Source organism: Hyperoodon ampullatus (assembly GCF_949752795.1).
Source record: "Hyperoodon ampullatus genome assembly, chromosome: 3".
Lineage (NCBI taxonomy): Eukaryota > Metazoa > Chordata > Mammalia > Artiodactyla > Ziphiidae > Hyperoodon > Hyperoodon ampullatus.
The window spans coordinates 154,636,632-154,658,710 of record NC_136916.1 but is presented as its reverse complement, the minus strand read 5'-3'; the positions used below and the strand labels follow the sequence as shown (position 1 = coordinate 154,658,710).

Genomic DNA, 22,079 nt, shown 5'->3' with positions numbered 1-22,079 from the left:
TTTATAGAAGCTTAATTATTGCTAAGCCTTGGAGCCACTGTCTGACCTCTAGAGAAAAGTCTATGCACTTGGAGAAATATTTGTTCCTTCCTGATCTTTCAGGGACCTGAAAGAGGAGAGAGACATTCAGGGAGGGAGGGGGTAGCCAGCCACGGTTGTACGGGAAGGATATCTCTCAGTTTCACATGCATTCATGGAGCAGGGCTAGTCATCTTGCTTGGTACTGGGGCAAGAGAGGTCAGGAGTGTAGCCCTAGAAGAGCTTGAGGGGGCTCTGCCCTCACGCAGGGAAGAAGGCTTAGTAACGCTGCATTCTCTTACTCCTCAGAGCACAGCTAAGTTCCTCTGGGAATAGAGGAGAGGCTTCTCTTCTCTCCCATGTATCCAGCCCCAGGTCCTGGGAGGATGATTCCCTAAAGGGAGGGGCTGCAGTCGGCCAAATCTCAGGTCTGCACATTCCTGAGCAGCAGGGCAGCTACGCATGTTGATGACCTGGACCCCACGGAGGCCCCAGGCCTGGAACATGTGATAGCCTCTCTGACATAAAACTGCAGGCCCAGAAATCCACAGAGGCTCTTCTTTCTCATGAGCTGTGGTCATTCAGTGAGGCCTCAACTCTACTCATCCCACTGCCCCCCCGCCCCCCCAGTCCTTTCCCATCCCTCAGGGGGTCCTGAGCCGGTGGCTCCCCTGGGCCTGCCTTCTCTTGGCAGCCCTTCTGAATCCATCCCCCCAGGTCCCCTCACCTCTACAGCCCCAGCCCCCAAAGGCCACAGGAGACTCCAGAAAGTTCTGGCAGGCCCTTGGGAGCTGAGTTGGTCCTGCGTTAGTCTTCTCCTTGGCTCCAGGTGAAGAAGGCGGCAAGGATGGTTCCCAGCCCTGGCCTGGAGACCAGCTTGTGTTGCTACAGACTGTGTGGAGAGCTCTGTGGCTTAGGTTCTAGTTTTTTTGTTTTGTTTTTTTTCTTTTTTTGGCCAAACCGCACGGCGGGGTCTTAGTTTCCCAACCAGGGATCAAACCCGGGCCCCCTGCAGTGGAAGCGCGGCATCCTAACTGCTGGACCGCCAGGGAATTCCCATGGTTCTAGCTTTAAAATACAAAAATCTCCTTCACAAAGGAGAAGGACTCCTTTGTGAAGTCCTTGAAACATCATGAAACAAGGAGAAGGGCTATGGTTCTCCTACAGCTGAGAACCACAAAGGTTAGTCAGCCGTGTCTCTGGGTGGCTCAGGTCATGGATGTGGGGACACTTGAAGAACCCAGCACTCCCCAGGTGAGGCAGCTCAGAGGAGCCTGGAGTGAGTTTCTCTGGCTTAGACACATCTGTTTTTGTGAGGAAGGACAGGTTAGTCTGGGTTTGGAGAAAACCAGATGATACAGGAGGGCCTCAGAAATGTCATGGACCCCAAGGATCTCACTGAGCCCAGAGGAAAGGCCACAGCGTTCGATCCCTCCCCTCCCCTCCCCATGGCTGGTTGTCACCTCACGCTCGGACACGTATCACAAAACTCCTGTTGAACTAGAGGACCGGAACTATGAGAAAAATATTAAAATGAGTTTTGTGCATTAAATGAGGATGTTTTTTTATAAATGCTTGATAACGGAGGCTGCGTCGCCTCCTTCCCTGATTTAGATTTCCTTAAAATCTAAATTTTAAGGTGGCCAAGTCAGCTTTGGCCACCAGTTTTAGGATGGCTGATGGAGCCTCAGGTTAACCAAATTAATATTTTGAGACCGTCCAGGAGGAGACCTGAGTCAACTCTTGGACGCTATCTCAGATCAGACAGACAAGCAGATAGGCAACAGGCCCATGATGTTGAGGGGTGGAGACAGAGACGGCCAGTTAAATTTCCAGGAATAAGTGGAGGGACATAAGCTCAGTAAGAGCAGCGGCCATGTCTGCCATATCCTGTCACACAGCTGCACCCTCCAGCTCCCAGCGCGGGGAGTCCCCTGGGAGGGCTCACTGCATGCTGAGTGGGGGGAAGCGGGACGTGCATTACCAGCCAGAGCAGGACAGCCACCAGGTGGTTTCCTTCTAGGAAGAACCCCAGTCCGCCCGCTCATTACACCTGGTTCCCCATAGAATCATTCAGGGCTGGGGAGTGGTCTCAGGTTGTCTCTGCGCCTGTACCTTGTCCTAGATGTGGATTCTATCTACTGCCTGTACTCCCCAGAAGTCTCTGTGCTCCTCTGTTGCCTGGAAACGAGACTGGGAGGAGGGAGGAGTAGGGGAACCTGGTAACCTCAGCACTACTGGAAATTGTTTGGGATTATTTGGGCTCCCGAAGGCACCTGTTAGTGACAGGCAGAGCCAGCTGCCTCCTTAATCTGGGCGAGTGGTGGCAGCGCCCCGTTTGGCCAAGGCTAGCCCTGCAGCTTGCCCGCTGCTCCTGGCTGGCCCCATGTCTCTCCAGGGCCAGGGAGCACACTGCCGTGGGAGTTGTAGGAGCACAGCCTGAAGTATGGGGCCACCCTCCTTTCCCCTGAGTTCATTTTCTCTTTAAAATCCACAGGAGCATGAATCACTTTCAATTTCAAAAGTCCAAGTCAGGTGACGGTTACTGATCCCTGAGCTGAGGAGATGTCTCTTATCTCAAGCCAAAGTTTCTTGGTGAGAGCCCAGGTGAGCCTTATGCAGCCAGGCAGGTCTGGAGTAATCTGAGGAAAAGGTCCAGATGGCAGCAGGGCAGGACAGGCACAGTCTCCCTCACCATTGCTGTGTCTCCTCTACCTTCCTGGGCTTCTCTCTTGGCTCTGCCAGGACAAACTCACTTTGGGAACAAGAGTGGCCCACCTTGGTCATTCTAGAGCCTGGAGCCCAGGCCATCCAAGAGAGAAGGAGAGGCCACTAAGGAGCCCGGGATGAGAGGGGAGAACTAGGTGCCCTGGGATTGGAGCTAAAGAAAAGGGACTCATGGCCGAGAAAGGTGGCTTCCACTTGGACCAGACACATCTATCTTAATTCCCTGTTTAAACCTCAGCTACACAGGGGAAATGAAATCTCACATATGGAACATAAATGTCATCTTGTTTCCCAGAAGTGACCCGCATCTCCCTACATTATCTCTGCCCGAGGTGATCCCGGTTCTGGCTGAGCACTGCCAGGCATGGGGACCTGCTCCCTCCAGGGCAGCCCAAGGTAAGCTGTTACCCGGCTGGCCTCCTGCTAGCTTGGTCAGTAGCTGTTCATACTGCCCACGGAGGAGCCTGCCTCCAGCTCCCGGCACCACTCACACGTGGATGTATCCTAAGCACCTAATCCTGAGGCTGATCCAGAGAACGCTGCCCCTGAGGATGAGGGACTGGGCTGAGATGGCCAGCGTCTCCTCAGTGCTGCCATGGAAATGAGCAACGGGACCAGCTCCCAGGCCTGCCTGGGCGCTCAGCTGGTCACAGGAGGCTTTCTTTCCTGCTTCTTATACCTGTTCTCTTCTGGATCTTGTCTGATTTTCTCAGGCAGGCTTTTGGGCTTATTTCTCTTCCTTGCCCTTAGGTCCCAGGGGCCAGGCCAATCACAGGGTGGGCAAGTGGCTGGCTGGCTTTCTCTCCTGGTCCAGACGCAGAGGGATTCCAGCTAGGAAGAGTGTTCACCTTCTGGAACCCAGCTCAGCTTTAAGTGAACAACCCGGAGGCCTGGGCTTTAGTTTAATTATCAGATTTCAATGGGGGCATTCTTTGGAGTCAGGTACAGTCGAGGGGACGGGAAGAGGCGCTCAGACTTCCTCATGGCTCTCTGGTAAACTCGCCATACGTTTTAGTCTACGTTCACTTCATCTTCATGACTGCCCGCGACACAGTCATGAAGACTTCCTGCCTACCCGCCTGCCGGCATTCTCCCACCCCATTCTGCCCGCATGTGACAGACGAAGGGGCTGAGGCAGAAGGAGTTCCAGTGGGAAGGCAAATCCAGGGCTAGAGTTCAAGTTCAAGGGCTAGGAGTTCAGGTCTTCCGCCTCTCCAGTTAAGGCTCGCTCACTTCCAGGCCTCTTCAGCCCAAGCAGCTTCTGCTCCCGCACCCGCTCCCAGCCCCTGCACCAGTGGGGTGCGGTTTGAGAGCTAGGCCCTCAGCTCAGGGGGTGTATCTGGCTGCCGGGAGGGGTGAGACACTTGGAAGGCCTCCAAGGCCAGCAGTGACTTGTTGATACGGCTGATGGTAGGGTAGGGAGTGAGATCCACCTTGAACCTGTGGCAGAGAAACATCCACCTAAGCCAAGGTCTGCAGGGGCACAGGGAGACTGCCCTGCAGGCGATGGGGGAAGCACAGAGGCAGGGCTGGATGAGGTCCCTGGGGCTGGCCAGGGAAGGCCTAGGAAGGCAGCCCTGCCAGGTTGGGGGTCCTTGTTCACAGGTAGCTCTCTGGGGAGGGACAGTCTTGTGCAGTATCCTCTGGCATCTCAGTTTCCTACTGCTCCTATTCCAGGCCATGGCTACCTATACAACCTACTATGTGCAAGGCCAGTGCTGGGCATTTATATACAGATTATCTCCCCACCCATGTCATAAGCTTCTCAGGTGCAGGGAATGGGTCACACATTTCCATACCCCTAACAGTGCCCAGCACAATGCCTTCCACAGAGAGGTTCTCATCCGTGCCTCCCTGAAGGGCTGATGGAGCAAAGCAGAGGCAGAGCTCACTGCCGGGCACAGACACACCACGTCTGGGGAGAGCAGGCTCTTGGAGTGGACTCTTGCAGGGGCGTCCACCAGGTGACACGCCTCCTCTTAGGAGCGGGGGCTATGCGGTATCACCTGGGCTGCAGCGGGCATGGGAAGGGTGTTACACCGGCTTCTGCCCGTCTCTTACGGCCACAGTGGCTGCTGGGGGCCATGGGGGAGAGTCTGCATGGGATGCTACCTCAGTAGATGGGCCTGACTGTAGGAGGGAGCTGGGCATGTTGAGGGGAGGAGCCAGGAGGAAGAGGGAGGGTGGCAGGGCTCTCTCTTACCTGTCAGCATTTGCCACCTGAGGTGCTAAGCACAGATCAGCCATGGACACCTGCAAAGAGGGTCGGGCGGGCTTGCATCAGGGTGCGCACCCCAGACTCCCACCGGTGACAGCACTGGGGTGCTGGCCCCTGGCCTTGCCCTCTGCTTCTGGCTCTTCTAGCCCACCCCCACTGCCCCACCCCCTCCTCATCTCCCCAGGCCCGGCTGGGTCTGTCCCTGCAGCTGAAGCGCTCCTCGCAAGCTACACTGCAGTTGCGCTGACAACCAACTCTGTGGGTAGCCAGAGAAGGCTCGATTGCCTTAGTGGATGTTACTGTGCTTGTTCAAAATTGCCACCACAGGCACTTAGTGAGGGCTCCCAGCAGGGAGGGAAAGCCGCTGGGTGCAGGTGGGGGACTCTGGAACCAGGATTACCATAGAGCCAGGGCATTAGCCTGTAGGAGTCAAGGGCACCTGAATCCTAGCATTGGAAGGGAATGGAGACATCACCTAGTCTGATCCCTCATCTGATGGCTGGACCACCGCCTCATCTCAGAGATGAGGTCTTCAACTTGAATACCTCCAGCAATGAGAAACTCACTTCCTCTTGAGGCAGCCGACCAGGAAGGAGCTGAGAAGCTCCCCGTGAGCTAACTTCTGCTTAACGCAGAGAGGATGACCTTGGGTTGCTGACTCCCCACCCTTGCTACAGCTGCCCCCTCAGGAAGCTCTCTGAGCTGTGCCTGCCCTGGGCTGGAGGGAGGTAGCTGAGTCTAAATGGAAGACAGTGGCAGCCTGAGGTAGGCCTGAGGGAGGAGGCCACCCCCATGGGCCTGGGGAGAGCTTACCTCGTCTCCCACACAGTACTTCCCCGCTGTGCTCTGCAGGATCTGCTCCAGAGCTGGAGGGAAGCAACATGAATACTCTAAGGGGAGAGCAGCCTTTCTGGGCCTTGGTGCATAGCTATGACATGGCAGCTATCTGAGTGGCAGGCTGGAGTGTGTGCCAGAGGGAACATGGCAGTCAGATCTGGAGAGAGGTGATGGGCACATGGGGATAAGATGATGCCTCCCTGTGCTCTGCAAGTTCAGCTACCATTCCCTCCCCTGAGGGGACAAGGCCTGCCACTGGCCAAGGCAGTTCTGACACTGATGTGCTGGTGCTTTGCTGGCCTTGGCTTCCTGCCTGGAGTGGGCAATGGAGCAGAAGTTGGGCCATCCATCTCCAAAAGGCCTCATGCATGAGGTTCCCAGAAGTGCCAGGGGTTGAGGCCAGGTTGGATTCTGCCCAGCCCATTGCCTCCTCGGCCCTGCCCCCCTACCCTCATCCATGCCACTGTCAAGGCCAAAGAGCCCGGGAGGCTGCCAGATGCCAGGGCCCCCGGTGTGAGGGCCATTTCTCTAAGAGGTCACCAGGGGGCAGCTCACAGGGGCAAGGACTCACCGTTAAAGCCAGAACTGATGGCCTGCTGGGCCCAGGTCAGCTGGTTCTCCTGTCCCACTTGCTTCAGGACAGACAGGTTCTGTGTAGCCCAAGAAAAATCTGGGATGAGCTTTGGGAGCCAGGCTGAGCCCATGCACTCAGCCAAGTCCCCTCAGGCGAGCTTGGTTCCCATGTGTCCCTGGCTGTACACCTGTCCTACCCTGGACCCTGTGAGCTCCCACCCTGTGGGCCCTGAGGTGGAAGAGAGGTGACGATCCCAGAGGCCACTTTCTCTGGCTGCCCCCGTGGCCCCTGTCCCTTTGGCAGAGATGTGTACGGATGGAGGCACAACCCAAGGCCTCTCTCCCTTGCATCCAATGCTCCTCCCTGACCTGGTCCCTTGTGAGGAGAGGGAGTGTGACACGGGGTTGGGGAGGGCAGCATGGGGGAGGCACATAGGGTTGGCTTTCAGGAGATTTGGATGCCTGTCTGCTTCAACCTCCTCTGTTAAAAAAAAAAAAAAGTGACATGGGGCAGGGCGGCACAGATACACAGTCAGGGGGTCTGTCACACTTAGAGGGACTCTGCAGTCACTCCACCTTTCTGGATCTATTTCCTTACTTGCAAAGTCAGGGATTAGCACAGATGATTTTTTTTTTAAACAGATGAATTGTTTTAATACTTTTTTGTTTCACCAGTGAAAACTTACCAAAAAAATCTTAGGAGAATCCCAATCTATGACACAGAACAAGTGAAAGGAAGGCTGCTCTGGTTAAAGGCGGGAGGCCAGGACATGCGCTGCTCAGCCTCCCCCTGCCACCTGGCCCTTTCTGCCCCTTGGCAACTCCGGATGTGTCCTTGGAAACCTGGGGCTTCCCGGAAGGTGGCTGGGGTCCCAGGGAGTGGATGCTTTCTGGCCTCCCTCCTCCCTCTGCCACAGGGGCCAGGGCCAAGCCCCTGGGAATCCCCTCTGTCCTCCTGCCACCCCACAAGCTGGGCACCTCACAGTGGGCTGGCCAGGGCGCGCGTGCGTGCTGAGGGGAGAGTGCGTGCATGTGGGGATGCGAGGGTGAGAGGCGTGTGAGGGAGAAAGAGCACGGGAGCCGCACCTGCAGGGGCTGGATGCCGCTGGCCAGGAGGTGGGAAATCATGCGCACGTGGGCCCTCTTCTTTGGGTCCTGAGGCAGGAGTCGTGGCGTGGGCCGGGTCTCCTCCAGGTACTCAATGATGGCCAGCTGTCCGGAGGTGAGCAGTGAGGCAGGGACCATGGTGGGGACTGTAAACTCCTCTTCCTCCCCCACTTTCAACACCACCATCGTCACCACCCCCCTTCTTACCATCCTCCCCTTGAGCCCTGTGAAGCCAAGAGGCTCCCCAGGAGGATGACATCATTTTGGACCCTTGTCCTACAGAACTTAGTCCCCCATATGCTTGAGTCTCCCTTCACTTCCCAAAGCAAGCAAGCAACCTTCCTCCCTCCCTCCCTCGTCCCTGCTGAGAGCCGGGTGCCTTGGACAGACACAGGCAAGGAAGAGCTGGAGGTCCTCTTGCTCAGGGCACCATGCTCATGAGGGGCCTCCCAAAGCCGCCACTCACTGACTGGCCAATGGTGATCCCATCGATCTTCAGGGCTGGCACCTGCTTCATGGGATTCAGGGCCTGGAATTCTTCAGAGAACTGTGGAGACAAGGCCCTGGTGGACTGGGCAGCCTGGCCTGAGCTGGCTAAAGCAGAGTCTGGCAAGCAGGAAGCCCCTAGCCTACTGCCCACCTGTACCTCCCTCCCCTGGGAAAGGCCCTGGCTCCTAGGCCCAGGGTGATACCTGGGGGATCTGTGAAGTATCCTGAACCCCAGTGGCTGCAGAGATACAGGTTTCATCCCAGTGGCCTGGCTCTGTGCTTGTCCCTGCACCTTATATGTGGTCACCAAGGCATATCCAGAGGGCCTGGCACGGGGCAAGGACCCGCTCACCACCCACACTTCTGGAGTCAGACGTGGAGAGGCCAGGCTGTGGTGCGGAGCCTGGGACCTGGGCCCTTCCCATGGCTCCTCTTGCTGCACAGCTGGGCGCCCTGTCCCACAGGGCAGGCCCAGCAGCCTCCTCTGGCTGCCCTGTCCCACAGGGTGCATGCTCATCTCTTGCCTGCAGAAGTCTGCACCCCCTGCTGGGTCCCTCTCCAAGGCCTCTAACTCCTACACTGTGGCCTGGGGGCAGCCTCCTTACCTGCTGCCCCCCATCCTTTATGAGGTTGATGGTTATCATCTCATAGTCCATGTTTTTCAAGGCCAGAGCTAGAAGAGACAGCAGACAACAGTCGGTGACAGCCTCTGACCGCACTTCCCAGGGTGACGAGAGGGAAGGAGGCTTCTTTCTCCGCACTGCTGGGTGGCCCTGTCGCCTTCGTCCCAGCTTCCTGGGTCACCACCTGCTGCCCGACCCCAGGGCCATGATGCTCCGCCTCTCTTGCCCCTGGACTCTCTGTATCCCCAGCAGACCTCTGACGCCTCTAGGTGGTGCTATGAGGGTGTGTGCCCTGGCCCGCTGAGGGCTCCTGGAGGACAGCAGGGAAATGTCCCCTTCATCTCTGCCCCCCGCAGGGCCTTACCCAGTGGCAAGCAGGGCTTATCTGTTGGAGACATGCAATCATTCCCCCATAAAGGTCATCTGAGGGCTAAGGGAAGGTGCTCGGTGACTACGCAGGGCCCACACAGGCAGAGGACACTCTTGTTCTGTCTAGAGGAGAACCCCTTTCTAATCCATTCTCTGTTCTCAGGGCTGTTCACTACAGACTCCAAGGCATCAGGGCTCTCTGGTGACCTCAGCACATCTGCTGTGACTCCCAGGGGCTGGATTTCCTCTCCATCTCCTTTGATGTTTTCCTCCCAGCAAGGTGAGGGCCAAACACTCGGTCAACCCTAGTGGAGGAGACTGTGCGTGTAAGTGTGCACACTTGTGCATTAAAATATGGCGATGGCCAGTATCAGGCAGATGAGCAAGGGGAGGAGGGCAAGACGTGTCACAGTCTGCAGACAGCCCAGGAGACGCGGGGCTCCTCCGCAGCGCTGGTCAGCTCCACCCTGGAGAGTGGAAGTGGTCGGGGCCAGGCAGGAGGCCAATGCATGGTGGCCCTGCAGAGACAGTGCCCACGCTGCTGGTCTGGCCCCGTCAGGGCAGAGGCTCTGGGCCCAGGGAGGGCGTCTTCTTGGAGAAATGTGTCCTCGGACACCCCAGTGCTCTTGCCTACCGATTCTAGCAAATACCAAGTGACTGTGGGAGGGGGAGGGTCATGAGGATGGCTTCCGAGTCAGGAACAGGCTCCTGGCAGCAGGCTACTTGGGTTTAAATGTCATCACATTCACTTGCTAGCTGTGTGGCCCCGGGCAAGTAACGTCAGCCTCTGTGCCTGTTTCCCCATCTGACAGGCAGCATAGCGTAGTAAAGAGCATGGCCTAGCTGGAGCTAGGCTAGCTGGTTCAGATCCCAGCCCTGCCCCTTACTAGCTACATGATCTTGGGCAAGTTACTTCACCTCCCTGTGCCCCAGTTTTCCCACCTGTACGATGGTGACGATAATAATACCTCCCTCCCAGGGTCGTTGAGGTTTAAATGGAATCAGGTACACAGAAACACTCAGCACCGTTCTCTTTCTGTATGAGCTGCTACGACTAGGACCTTGGCCGAGGGCTGACTTTAGCTGAGGGACAGAAGGGTCAAACCAGGACTACACCAGAGGGCCCCGTTTCTCCTCCCCTGAAGCCTCTGGGGTCCACACTGGCCAGCTCTGTTTGATTTGCCGGATCAAATCAGATAAGAACTGAGGAAGGCCAGCTGTTCCCTGCCGGTTACCAAGGATCTCTGGATTCTGTGAGCCTGCCTGAAGCATGGTTGCTAAGGGGCTTTGGAGTGCAGAGTGGGGGAGGTGGCAGGCCCGAGAGAAAAAACACCCCTCCCTGCCTTCCTCTAGCTGGACTTCCGAGGTGGAGGTGCCATTCGAGGCCGAGGGCTCCAGGAGACTGGGGATGCTGGGGCTGGCGCCCTGTCTGACAGAGGCTTTTCACCCCGGCCGCCCTCCACCCCACACCACCCCACTCCAGCCCTCGGTGGAGGTACAGCTCTTACCGATTCGAACTCTCCATGAGCAGGAGCTTCGGAAATACGAGTAGAGGATGGGCTGAGGAGAGAAGGCGAGGACGCAGGTTAACCCAGGCTTGGTGGGGTCTCAGCCCCAGGAGCCCGCTGGAGGGGAGGCAACAGCTCCCAGCCAGGGGGCTCCAGGCCAGCACTGTTTCTTCCCAGCCTGCTGGGCCTCCTTCCTCAGGCCTGCGTCTGGGAAACTCAGGCCAGACTCAGCTCTCTGGGTTAGAGGCCTTGGGAGTCAGGTGGGGTCCCTCAGCTCCAAACTGTGCTGTCATGCATTCCTGATGTCCAGGGGGCCCCCGAAGGGGCAGCCAGACTGCAAGTGCCCTCCTTACCTTCCTAGACTCGGCCATGATGATGTGGTGACCCTTGGCCTCTCAGGGACTGTCCCCTCCCACAGAACTGCGGGGCAGGGGGAGGAACCCTAAAGGGGTGGATCCCATGAGCCAATGGGGAAGCTGGGCTAAACAGGCATCAGGAGAACTTTGACTCTGGTCAGAAAGGGCATCTCTTTCTAACCTGGGGGAAGCTTTTTATGCTCCTGGTGGAGCCAGGTCTGGTGTCCTGGGCAGACAGTGAGGCCTGGTTTTGAAGCAGTAGTTTCATGTGGTGCAGTGGGCTGGGAGCTGCCATACCGGGAGTCTGGTCCCAGTGCAGGAACTAGCCCCGCATGACTGGGGACAAATCCCTACCTTCTCTAGTCTTCAGCTCCCTCATCTGTAAAACGAAGGGTTACCCTAAAATGATAGCTTATTTCCTTCCAACAGTGGCAGAAAGACCAGGAAATCTAGTTTTCTGTGCTTTGGTGCCCATCTCTTTCAACATTCCACCCACCAGTCCTCCAGACTCTCAGCTGATCTCATAAAAATAGCATCTGGAAAACTCAGGCCAGACTCAGAGGGGGGAACTTTCCTGGTGGTCCAGAGGTTAAGACTTTGCCTTCCAATGCAGGGGGTGTGGGTTCGATCCCTGGTCAGGAAGCTAAGATCCCACATGCCTTGCAGCCAAAAAAACCAAAAAACATTAAAAAAAACAAACAAACCCAGAAGCAATATTGTAACAAATTCAATAAAGACTTTAAAAATGGTACACATCAAAAAAAATCTATAAAAAAAAATAGCTGGGGAATATGCCCACTGACTCCAAAGCTGAGGTCATAAGCTGGCAGCCCACAGTGTTCTGTTTGGTCTATACTGTATTTAAAAATGTTTCAATTCATTGCTAACATTAAAAGTCACATTGTTTCATATACAAATCCTGTTGTCCATTTTTTCTTAAAAAAAGGAAAAAAATCTGGAGATAGTGAACTCAGTTTCCTGAGGAGCAAAATTGACCAGAGCCAATTAATGGCCCCCTTTAGAGAGGGCATGCCCTCTCAGATCTGCCATGGCCCCCACTTGGTCCACTTCTCTCATTTTTGTTACCCTGAGGCCCCTGAAGGCAGCAGGGTGTGTGACCTCTCCTCTAAAGTTTAGGGGACTCAAAGTTAATTTCTCTGGTGCTTCTTGGTCACCAGCATTTCAAAGCAGAACCCAGAACAGAGTTACCAGTAATTAGCACTCATGAATCTTCTGGCAGACACATATGTAGCCTTTTGGATGAGGGAGAACTCAAAAGAATTTCTTAGATCACCCTTGTCTACCATCCCTCTGACTAGAGACATTTCACCCAAGTTCGCTCTCCCTGCTGTATGGCCCAGCTCACCCAGCTGCTACCTGACCTTGCTTTCATCATCTCTGAACTACCTACTCCATCTTCTACGTAGGCAAGGGCACAAGTGGGAACCCAGTCCGTCCCAAGCTAGTTCCTGACCCTGGGAGTTCTGGTCTATTCTGAAGGCAACTTTCGTGGGGAAAGTGAAGATAGTTCTGGCACAAAGGTCAAGTGATAGGCAGCAGGCATCCTTGGAAGGAGAAGACCTTGTAGGCTACAACTGGATGTACCCTGTTCCAGGGTGCATCCCTTTCCTATTTGGTTAGGCTGGAGGGGCCCCTGGGGCCAAGAGGCAGCTACACTGAAACAGAATGGAACCACTAGAGAGCTGCAGACAGCAGCTTAGAATCCTTAAAGAAATGCCTTCCCTAATTACTAAATGTTACACCTTTGACCTAGGCTAAGGGTGACCATAGAATCACTGTAAATGCCCTGCCCTCAGGTTTCTTACTTATGGGCCATCAGGAGATGTACTGGAGGGCGGTTTCTGATCTTTCTCTTACCAATGATAACTGCATAAACCGTCCCATGTTCCTTTTTGCATGTGTAGGGCTAAATTTTAAGCCCAAGTAAAATATCCATTTCATCACCACTCCTGGAGGAATTGTTTTTAATTCAAATATGGATTCTCACCACTCTAGCAGATTTTATTTTAAAACCGTCTCTTACACATGATTTTCGAGAAAGACTCCTAAACTCCTGTTTGGGAGTGGGAGGGCTATACACTGTTAAAGTGATGCTATATCCCACCTGATGGGCCTGCCACCTTCCTTTGAGCTACAATAGCTGTTCTCAGTCTTTAATAAAGAGATTGATAACAGTGGTTCTGGGGTTGGTCCTGGGAAATGCAAATTAAAACTGGTAATAAGGTCCCCAAGTGATTGTGATGACTATAAGTGCCACAGCTTCCCCTCGCCCCTGGCGCTCTCAAAATGCAAACAACCCTGAAAAGCCATTTAACTGTTAAGACCTGCCGGGCCGACCGGCAGGGCTGTGCGGAACAGGGAGACGAGGGACGACGCTTGGAAGCCCTAGCAGGTCCAGTGGGGTTGGGGGTGGGTGGAGAGACAGATAAAGAGCAAGGGTACAGCCACCAAACCAAGCCGGGTACTCTCCACGAGGACCCTGCGCCTCGTGCCCAACCCTCTCGGGATCACAGGCCACTGCAGGTAGCGCGCAGGTGCAGAGCGGTGCCAGAGCGGCGCATTGCATGCTGGGAGTCGCCGTAGGAGCTGTGGGCGGGGCTGAGCGGCTCACCTTTGACCCCGCCCCCAAGATTTCTCCGTGTTTCTAAGTAGAGCCTCTCTCCCCGGATGCATGACACAAACCTTCCCCACTTGCATCTCGCACTCTGGGCGACCCCTCTTCCAGGCCAGGAAACTTGGCGCCTGCGACTCTCCGAGTCGTCGACGATTCCGGCTCAGTGAGACCCCGACACGTCAGAACTTACGTTTTCGTCTCGCTAAAGCTAGGGCTTGGACTAGAATGAGCTTTAAGATCTCTTCTAGCTTGCCCCGCCCTGCCGCCACGCCCCCACTCCTGGCGCTGCTGGGAATTGCAGTTCCGTGAGCCCGCTTTCTCCCTGGCCCGCCCGGACGTCATGCTCTGCGCCACTAGCCGCCTCCTAGCGGCCCGGGCGGCGACCGCGCTCGCCTTCCAGCCCAGAGGCCGGGGCAGGGAACTACATTTCCCAGGGCACCCTGAGACGCCCCTTGGTGACTTCTTGGCGGGGCGGCTCGCAAGACCCAGCGTGCTTGCGGGCCGGAGGGCCATCCTGAGGAGGGGAAGGATGCCGCCGGCCGTAGGCGGAGGCCTGGCAGGGTCCGAGCTGCGTCCCCGGAGGGGCCGCTGTGGGTCCCAGCCTGCTAGGGCTGTGGGCCCGGACGTGGCCACCGAGGCTACAGCGCAGAGCCCCAAACGGCCTGCTCCGAGCTCGCGGCGCTTCGAGGCGCCCGGCCGGTGGGCTCTGCTGGCCCTGGTGACGCTGATGTCCTTCGCCACCCGCTTCCACCGTCTGGACCAGCCGCCGCACATCTGGTGAGTGATGGGAGGGACTGGGCAGGCACCATGGCAACTGGGAGGGAGGGGCGCGCCTTCTCATTGGTCTGGAGGCACGGAGAGGGAGAGGGCGGGATTCACAGGCGATGGGACGGGGCCGCGCTGGAAGGGAAACAGGTTTCTGGTGGTTACCTCTCCCCAGGTGCAGTCTCCGTGAGAGAAATCTTTTTGCTCCGGTGTGTGTGAAAGTGGGATTCCTTAGGATCTGAGGAAGCAATCTTCATGTCTTGCAGGTTACGCTGCAGCGTCTCACCTGGCTCTCAAATGGTAGCTTTTAAGGGTGCTTTGAACTGACCCAGGAGAATTGGAAATTCTTAGTACAGAATTTCCTAAGGCCTGAGTTCCTAATCTGCGGGATTTCCAGACCTCCGCGGAGGGGAACATTCCTATCTGAGTACCACATTCTCGGGAGCCGGAACAACCTGTGTGTCCACGGATGATAACAAGGGTCCCAGAAAGCAGGTCTGGGGTCATCCTGTGAGGATATATTAAAGGCTTTATTTTGTAGGACTAAGGAGCAGGAGTCAAATTTCGTTAAAAAAGCTTAAAAAGTCTCCAGCTCGAAGGAGAAAAATTTTTATACAGTTTGAAAATGGTTAATTTGTTTGGCCAAGACGTGATACCGTGTTTTCTCAGTATCACTGAGGAGAAAGTGTAGAGGTTGTTAGAAATGGAACTCCTTGACTAAAAAGCAAGCAGGCTAACAAACTATCAGGGTTACCCTACTTGGAAATTAATGAATTAGCTTGTTACTATTTCATGAGTGCTGGCGGAAGATGTGAGATTCCTGGGTCAGAGTCAAAAGACTTATTACTCGTAGCAGAGGAAGCAGGATGAACATCGGCATATTGGGTTCAGTTTCTCATGGCTGCGAAGTCCCGCGGGGTGACGCTATGGGCTCAGGTGGATGACTGCACACACTGCGTTGCCTTGCAGCTAAGGAGCAACAAGCTTGGGGAATTTACAAAAAGCAAGCGTACTTTTTGCTCTGGAGAGAGATGTTACCTCATCTCTCAAGGCTGCTTGGTGCAAACACAACTTTAGGAAATGGCCCAGGTAAAGTGCAGTCAAGGCCCTGCATTCTCCGCATACCCAGCAAGATGTGTGGAAGTACAAGAGACCCATGGAGGACTGTCTCTCCCAACAGTCTCACTCCTTGATTTTACACTCTCTTGGCTTCTAGCAAATTTTCACATGAATGTGCAACTCCACTGGCTACTCTGATTAACCTGGCTGAGGCAGGGACCCAGTCTGTTTAGTTTGTCTCATACAACATTTAATTAAGGCTGCTCTCACCAGGAGTCAAAACAGCAGGGTGAGGCCAACCTGTGGTGTTAACCTGTGCCCTCCGGGGTGCTGGATCCAGCCCCCTGTTAATAATTGTGTATGTTGCAGGGTGGAGTGGGGTGGGGAGGGACCAGGAAGTCTTATTTCAGCTAGCTGTGATGTAGTCTAAGGCCAGTCTGTTATCCGTTATAGTCTGTACACAGGTGTTTAGACTGACCTCTGATTTTCGATGTCACTGCCAATAATTACAATGAGTTGTCCCATTTAAAAAGCAACTCCCATGCCCAGTGGAAAGACATTCCACAGCACATTCTTCCCTGCATTCTAATATATTACCTGAAGGAGTCCAGATCACTCCAGTTCAGGATTTTTTGTCAAATTTTATTTGGATTTCCATCAGATTTGATTTAGATCATCATTACAGTGATTTGGCTGAGCCCCATGGGCAGTGAGAGTCACTGCGTAGTTGCAGCCTCAATCACTATACAAGGCATAACCTAAGGTCCCTAAGGTATCAGGAGAAGCTTATGAATTTATATCAGTCATACTAACAGAAGGTTGTTCCAGTCTGTGTTTTTGCGCACATGCGAGGGAGGTCCATGTTTGGGAGTTAATGTTGATGTCGTCAGGGACATAAGGATAGTTCAAGACCGGCCATGTCCACGTGAGTTTTTCTGATTTCATAGTGGAATAACAGAGTCAGCAGTAGGTCAGATTGCTAGCTACAGCTGCCACTTGACTTAGTTGAACCGTGTTAGTATTTTGCCAGGCTGGGTGCTGGGCCTAGGAGGCAAAGAGAGCATTAATTGTTTCCCTTCTCTTTACATTTCCAGGGGCCTAAGATGTTCCTTCCCCAGGGGGAAAGGTTGTTTCTTTCCTCCCACTGCCATATAATCAGTGTGTCCCACTCTAGTACCTGTAATTTCAGCTTTACTGCAATTATTGCGCACTACTAATATCCACACCTTTCTGTCATGGACACTGTAAGAAACTTGACAGAGACTTATTATGTCTCCCACCTTGGCCCATGTGAGCCACTGTAGCGGGACTTCACAAGCAGTGTGCTCCACCAGGTGACCTTTATGCACTAAAACCACGTCACTCCAACAAGAAAACCCAAGTGACTGAACTAGAATTAAGTTTGAATCCCATAAATCCCCAACTGCACCCCCAGGCTGATCCAGAATTGCTGTTAGGGGAGACCAGTCGAGCCCAGGAATAGTCAAGGAAGAATCTCAAATTTTCAAAATAGGTTTTTATAACCTTCCACCCCTTTTGTTCTGATCATTACCCAGTTGGTGGCCAAGAGGAGATGAACACCTAGTTAGGTGACCAAACTACTTGACTAAGGTGTGTGAACAAGGAGGAAGGTGAGGGAGGTTGACTCAGAAATCTTTTTGAGAAGACTGTTCAGTGCTTGACAATATCAGATACCTGAGGATGGTCTGGAGTGTGGAATGTCATCAGATTTTTGGCTATTCAGCCATTGCAAAAAAAAAGAAAAAAAAAAAGGTGTACCATTGTCAGACTGTAGATGGTTTGGAAAGCTGAAAACACAGCACAGTTTAGTTTCAAGGGCCGCAGTGATATATCTAGAGTCAGATGATTGGACTGGAACAGCATCATCAACACTAACCCGAAACGGTGTCAACAGCAGTGGGGCACCAGTGATAGCCTGAAACACGGAACAAAGTCCTAATACAATCAGTTTCCTTGGAGTGGTCAATACCCCACGCAATGTGGCTTCCTTTACTGCAAGACAAACATGCCAACTTTTGGCAGGAGTTACAAGTTACCACAATGTAGCAACGGCTTCTGCTTTGGAGACATATAGTCCTTTACTTTGTGCCCAGTCCATGGTGGTAGATGTGTTTCCATGCCTGGTGTATTGATGTGTCCAGGTGGCAATGGCAGCAGTCTGGATGGTGCAGGTTTGATCAGCAGCTTGATTCTAATCAGTCTTATCAGAATACTGGCCCTTACTGGGGACATCTACATGAGTGATCCAGATTGTCCCATTGGTAGGCAGCCATGATTTTTTTCCACAGTTCTTGGCTCCGAAGAGGGGTGTTTCACATTTCTTAGTATATAGCCTTACAAGTGACACACCAGATGGTTAGGCCAATGGCAAAAGCCTAAGGGAAAATAAAAATATAACTTGTCTGTTTCTTAGGAGTATTGTCTAAGGCAAGGGTGATGACTTTCAATTCAGTGCATTGTGCCAATCAACCCTTATTGCAGTCGGTCTTCCAGAAATGTCAGTGGGGCTGGATGATAGCTACTGCCCTGTGGACACCATCTGCTTTTAATTTAGCCTAACCATCAGTGAACCAGGCACAAACATTAGAAGGAACCTCTGGGAATCAAGACCCCACTGAGTCAGTGGCTTTGCTTCAGGTGGTGGAGTGGAAGATAGTTTCTTCCAAAGGGGCAGCTGCCACCTCTTCTTGAAAAACCAAGATGCCTCTAGGGCCAGGCCGGCTATACTCTTGAATATACCACTTCCATTTCACCAGCGAGGCTTGTTGAGCCCTTCCGTCGTTAGCCATAGATTTCAAGTTGACCCACCCCAAAGTGACAGTATCAGGCCAAAGAGTCCTAAGGTCTTCATGGTTCAGGCCCTCAAGTTCAACAAGAGCTTAGTAGTAGGTTGACAGTTGCCCCTTTAAAAGGGTGTGTACTTGGTGCCCATGTCCAGCAGATGGCGCTGTCATCATGGAGCACTCCAAGACCCCCCCTCCCCAACCCCCCGCCCCGAAATTCCATCTTTAAAGCTGTAATGTCCCTTTCTCATCTTGTGATTTATATTATTTCTGTAGGACCACTTGGGAGGGGACAGGATCACCTCTCACTAATGTAGCAGTCTCTCAATGGGATAATCTTGGACACATATGGGATAAATACGACTGTGCCTTCAGCAGTGGGAGACACAACAGTGGTTGCAAGGGCCCTACCCACAAGGCCACTTTCCCTTCCCTTCTCCGCTGGTGACTTGGCTCAGACCGTATCAGTTGAATTTGGGTGCTTTTTCCCCTTTGAACTAACAAGTCTAATAGGCCTGCATCAGGAGCTATAATGGCAGCCACCTAGAGGTTATGCCATTCCCAGGTGGGAGGTGTGGCGAGTGCTGGATGCAGGGCGCAGGAGGAGGCTTTTTTGCTCCTTCAGCCCCTCAGCAGGCTTGGCACCACTTCTTCCCAGTCTGCTTTCCTGTGTCTGGTGAGCACCTGGGCTTAGGGGCTTTTTCTTTCAGTCCCTGTACACCCTGCTATGGTCCTCCCTGCAGTCCTCGGCACCTTTGGTAATCCCTGCGCCTAGCAAGTCCTCCTACTCCAAGGGATTGAGGAGGGTGCTCCTGTATCCAGTAGGACTTTGAGCTTGAGTCCCTCTCCTCCCCAGAGTTCCCCACCACACTAGGATGGGTGTGTATGGCCTTTAGTCTTCTTTAGGGACAGGGAGACCTTAGCCCCACCTGTAATCATTTTACTCTTTAAAGCAGCTGAGGTTGTGGCAGAGGGGGAGGGATCATGGGACACGGAGGGACGGAGTGGCTCTGAGCCTCTAAGCAAGGCACACCTTTAGCTTGAGCACACAGCTCACCCGAGAACCTTTCAATGTTTTCATTTTACCCAGAGTTCTGCATTGAATAGCAAGGTTCTTACTGCTGGCACCATTTATGTAAGCTTTGGGGCCTCCTAGATTCATCAGCCGAGTCCATCTTGCCTTTTGGCTGGGGCTGCTTAGCTTATTGCCCCAGGGTTGTGATTATATCCTTTCCTCCTTTTGCCCAGAAGGCCGTGGGCGGTAACCAAGGCAGCATTCAGACGGTTTGTTTCAATCCTGCCTCTCTCCCCTCAACCTCATTCATAGGCAGGACCGTGGGGGATTCTTACTACCTGCCTTCCCCACCACTTGGGCAAGAGCATTCACTACCAGATTCCAGGGAGTCTTCTCTTATCCCCTAACCCAGTCCATGATGGCCCTTGTCCTTTCTCTTAAGGAAAGCTATGACTAGCATCCTATGCTTGTCACCAAAACTGTCAGGGTTTGGGGTTTTATTTTTACGTGACTTGCCAACTAATGAGTTAGCCTGTCAGTGTTTTATGGATGCTGGCGGGAGACAAAGTCCTGGGTCAGAGACAAAGGCCTTTATTTCTCACAGCACAGCAAGCAGGATGAGCATCAGTATGTTGGCATCAGTTCCCGTTGCCCCCAGTGTCCCATGTGATACCCTGAGTCTGGATGAATGCCTGCACATGCAGGGGGTTGAATCACAGCTGAGGAGTATTGATCTTGGGGAATCTGCTGTTTTATAATAAGCAGTAAACAAGACTGCTCTCTGTCCGAGAGGGAGACGTGGTGTCTTCCTCAAGGTTGCTGCAAGCATAACCCTGAGAAGTGGCCTGAGTAAAGAGCAGCTAGGACCTTGCATTCTTGGCGTACCCTGAAAGGTCTGTAGAGCAAGAGAGAGCCAGAGAAGACCGTCCGTCCCACCACAAACACTCAGTAAAAGCCAAGAGGAAGCGTGACTATTGCTACTAGTTTTACTTGAAGTAAAAATCTTACACCCCTTTATTAATATGTTTCCAAACAGACTTCAAAACTAACCACAAATGTTGGGACAGTTTAAATAGTGCCCAGCATGTGTGGGACTTTATAGTCTGCAAAGTTCTTTCCCATGTGTTACCTGATACCTACCTCCCTGCGAGGTGGACTGGCAGATGCTACTATTGTCTTCATCATGTAGATGAGAAAAGAGATCCGGAGAGGGTGAGTGATTTTGCCGGGTCATGCTCCCACAGTGGGTGGTGGAGCTGGGACCGGATCTCTCTTTTTTCTGCAAATGTATTTTGTCACACTGCCTGGAAGTTATTTTTCTGTTTAACATTGCCATGTCACTGTCCTCATTTCATGTCAAGCAATATGCTTAGCAGATGCAGAAGTAGATTTACCCTTCTGCCTATTTATTAGACTCAGTGTGTAAAACACCCAAACAAAAAAAAGAACCCCACATTTTTGGTAAGAGCATGTTTTGCCCCTTATTTTGTAGGACAGTGATAACTACTTATAGAAGCTGACCTGGGGATGGATAGTCACTAGAAAGCAACTGTTCTTCTGAGCTGCAGGGAGAGATTGACAAACAGAAATGGCCAGGTTCTGCTGGATTACTAGCCTGGCGCTGTGAAGCCCCCGTGTAAGGTGTGAAAGGTTTACTGTGGTTGTGTAGAAGAACAAGATTTTTGCATTGTGTTTAAAAGCTAGTGTATTAGAATCACTTACTTACTTGCAAAATAATTTTTAAATAATTTGTAAATAATGAGGATAGGTTTTTAGACTGGTTGTTAACTTAGTAAGAAAGCCCTCACTTTTTATATACTTATTAGTTCATTATAATAAGGTCAGTGAGTTCATAGTTAGCAGGTTAATTATCACAAGGTTGGGAGCAAAATCAGACTCCAGGCACAACCATGGTCTATAGGCTCTTACTGATCAGTAGCCCACAGTGTAGTTTGTAACAGCAAGAGTAATGTAGTGTCTAGTAGCAAAAATTGTCTTAGGGTTAGAAGTTAGCAGACTTGGGGCTTCCCTGGTGGCACAGTGGTTAAGAATCCACCTGCCAAGGCAGGAGACACAGGTTCGAGCCCTGGTCCAGGAAGATCCCACATGCCGCGGAGCAACTAAGCCCGTGTGCCACAACGACATAGCCTGCGCTCTAGAGCCTGTGAGCCACAACTACTGAGCCCATGTACCACAACTATAGAAGCCCACGCACCTAGAGCCCATGCTCCGCAACAAGAGAAGCCACTGCAATGAGAAGCCCTTGCACCACAACGAAGAGTAGCGCCCGCAACTAGAGAAAGCCCGTGTGCAGCCACAAAGACCCAATGCAGCCAAAAATAAATAATTAATAAATAAATAAATTTATTTAAAAAAAAAGAAGTTAGCAGACTTGGAAGAAAACTCTTATTGCAAAACTTTTTATAGTATAGGAAACTCTTCGCCTTTTTAAAATAAATAGAAACTCAAGATACAGAATAAGTATAGATTTAACTTAAATTTATGATAACTGGTTGGTAAGTATTTGCTAGCCTTTCTCATCTGTCTAAATGAAGATTAAGGACCAGCCTGATGTCTTGCTTCCTCAAATCACTTGTGTCAAAAGCCTTTTTTTTTTAAATCCAGATTTTCTCATTAACTGCTTGAAACTTATAACCTTTGGTTTTAACTGTAATTTTAACCATGCTTTATTAAGGCTGTTTGGGTTGTATGATAATTTTAAGAATTTCATTTCTCTTTCTTTTTCTTTTTAGTTGGGATGAAACTCACTTTGGAAAAATGGGAAGTTACTATATCAACCGCACCTTTTTCTTTGATGTGCACCCACCTCTGGGAAAGGTGAGCAGTGTGATGAATGACAGTGCTCTCCTAAGAGTTGGAGCCAAGTCTTAGATTTGGATTTAATTCTTGGGCTTGTAGAAAGAATTCCCTGACTTTCCAGAACAGTTGCTTTCATGGGAAACCTTTGGTGTTTTT

At 52.4% G+C, this 22,079-nt stretch overlaps 2 protein-coding genes across 2 annotated transcripts in view; one reads left to right on the top strand and one right to left on the bottom strand.

Annotated features, from left to right (window-relative positions):
* Positions 1-3,657: 3,657 nt before the first annotated feature.
* GSTZ1 (glutathione S-transferase zeta 1) lies at positions 3,658-13,629 on the bottom strand. Its single transcript, XM_079699426.1, has 9 exons — positions 13,529-13,629; positions 10,470-10,521; positions 8,575-8,642; positions 7,947-8,027; positions 7,460-7,585; positions 6,372-6,450; positions 5,777-5,829; positions 4,949-4,998; positions 3,658-4,185 (listed from the first exon to the last, which is right to left on the bottom strand). Exons 1-9 carry the CDS (start codon positions 13,541-13,543, stop codon positions 4,059-4,061), a joined length of 651 nt encoding a protein of 216 aa, XP_079555552.1. The 5' UTR covers positions 13,544-13,629; the 3' UTR covers positions 3,658-4,058.
* Positions 13,630-13,974: 345 nt separating this feature from the next.
* POMT2 (protein O-mannosyltransferase 2) overlaps positions 13,975-22,079 on the top strand; it is a gene marked incomplete at its 3' end in the record, with an annotated part of 46,224 nt that continues 38,119 nt past the window's right edge. The window contains exons 1-2 of the mRNA XM_079700668.1: positions 13,975-14,237; positions 21,857-21,941. Of these exons, the coding sequence (XP_079556794.1) occupies positions 13,990-14,237; positions 21,857-21,941 (333 nt within the window). The 5' untranslated portion in view covers positions 13,975-13,989. The remainder of the gene's footprint in view (positions 14,238-21,856; positions 21,942-22,079) is intronic.

Excerpts from the sequence above, each read along its gene's own strand:
- GSTZ1 (XM_079699426.1), bottom strand. Across the intron at positions 7,586-7,946 it reads GGATCACCATTGGCCAGTCA|CTGGCCATCATTGAGTACCT; the intron begins GTGAGTGGCGGC and ends ACCTCCGGACAG. Across the intron at positions 4,999-5,776 it reads AGTACTGTGTGGGAGACGAG|GTGTCCATGGCTGATCTGTG; the intron begins GTAAGCTCTCCC and ends CCCTCTTTGCAG.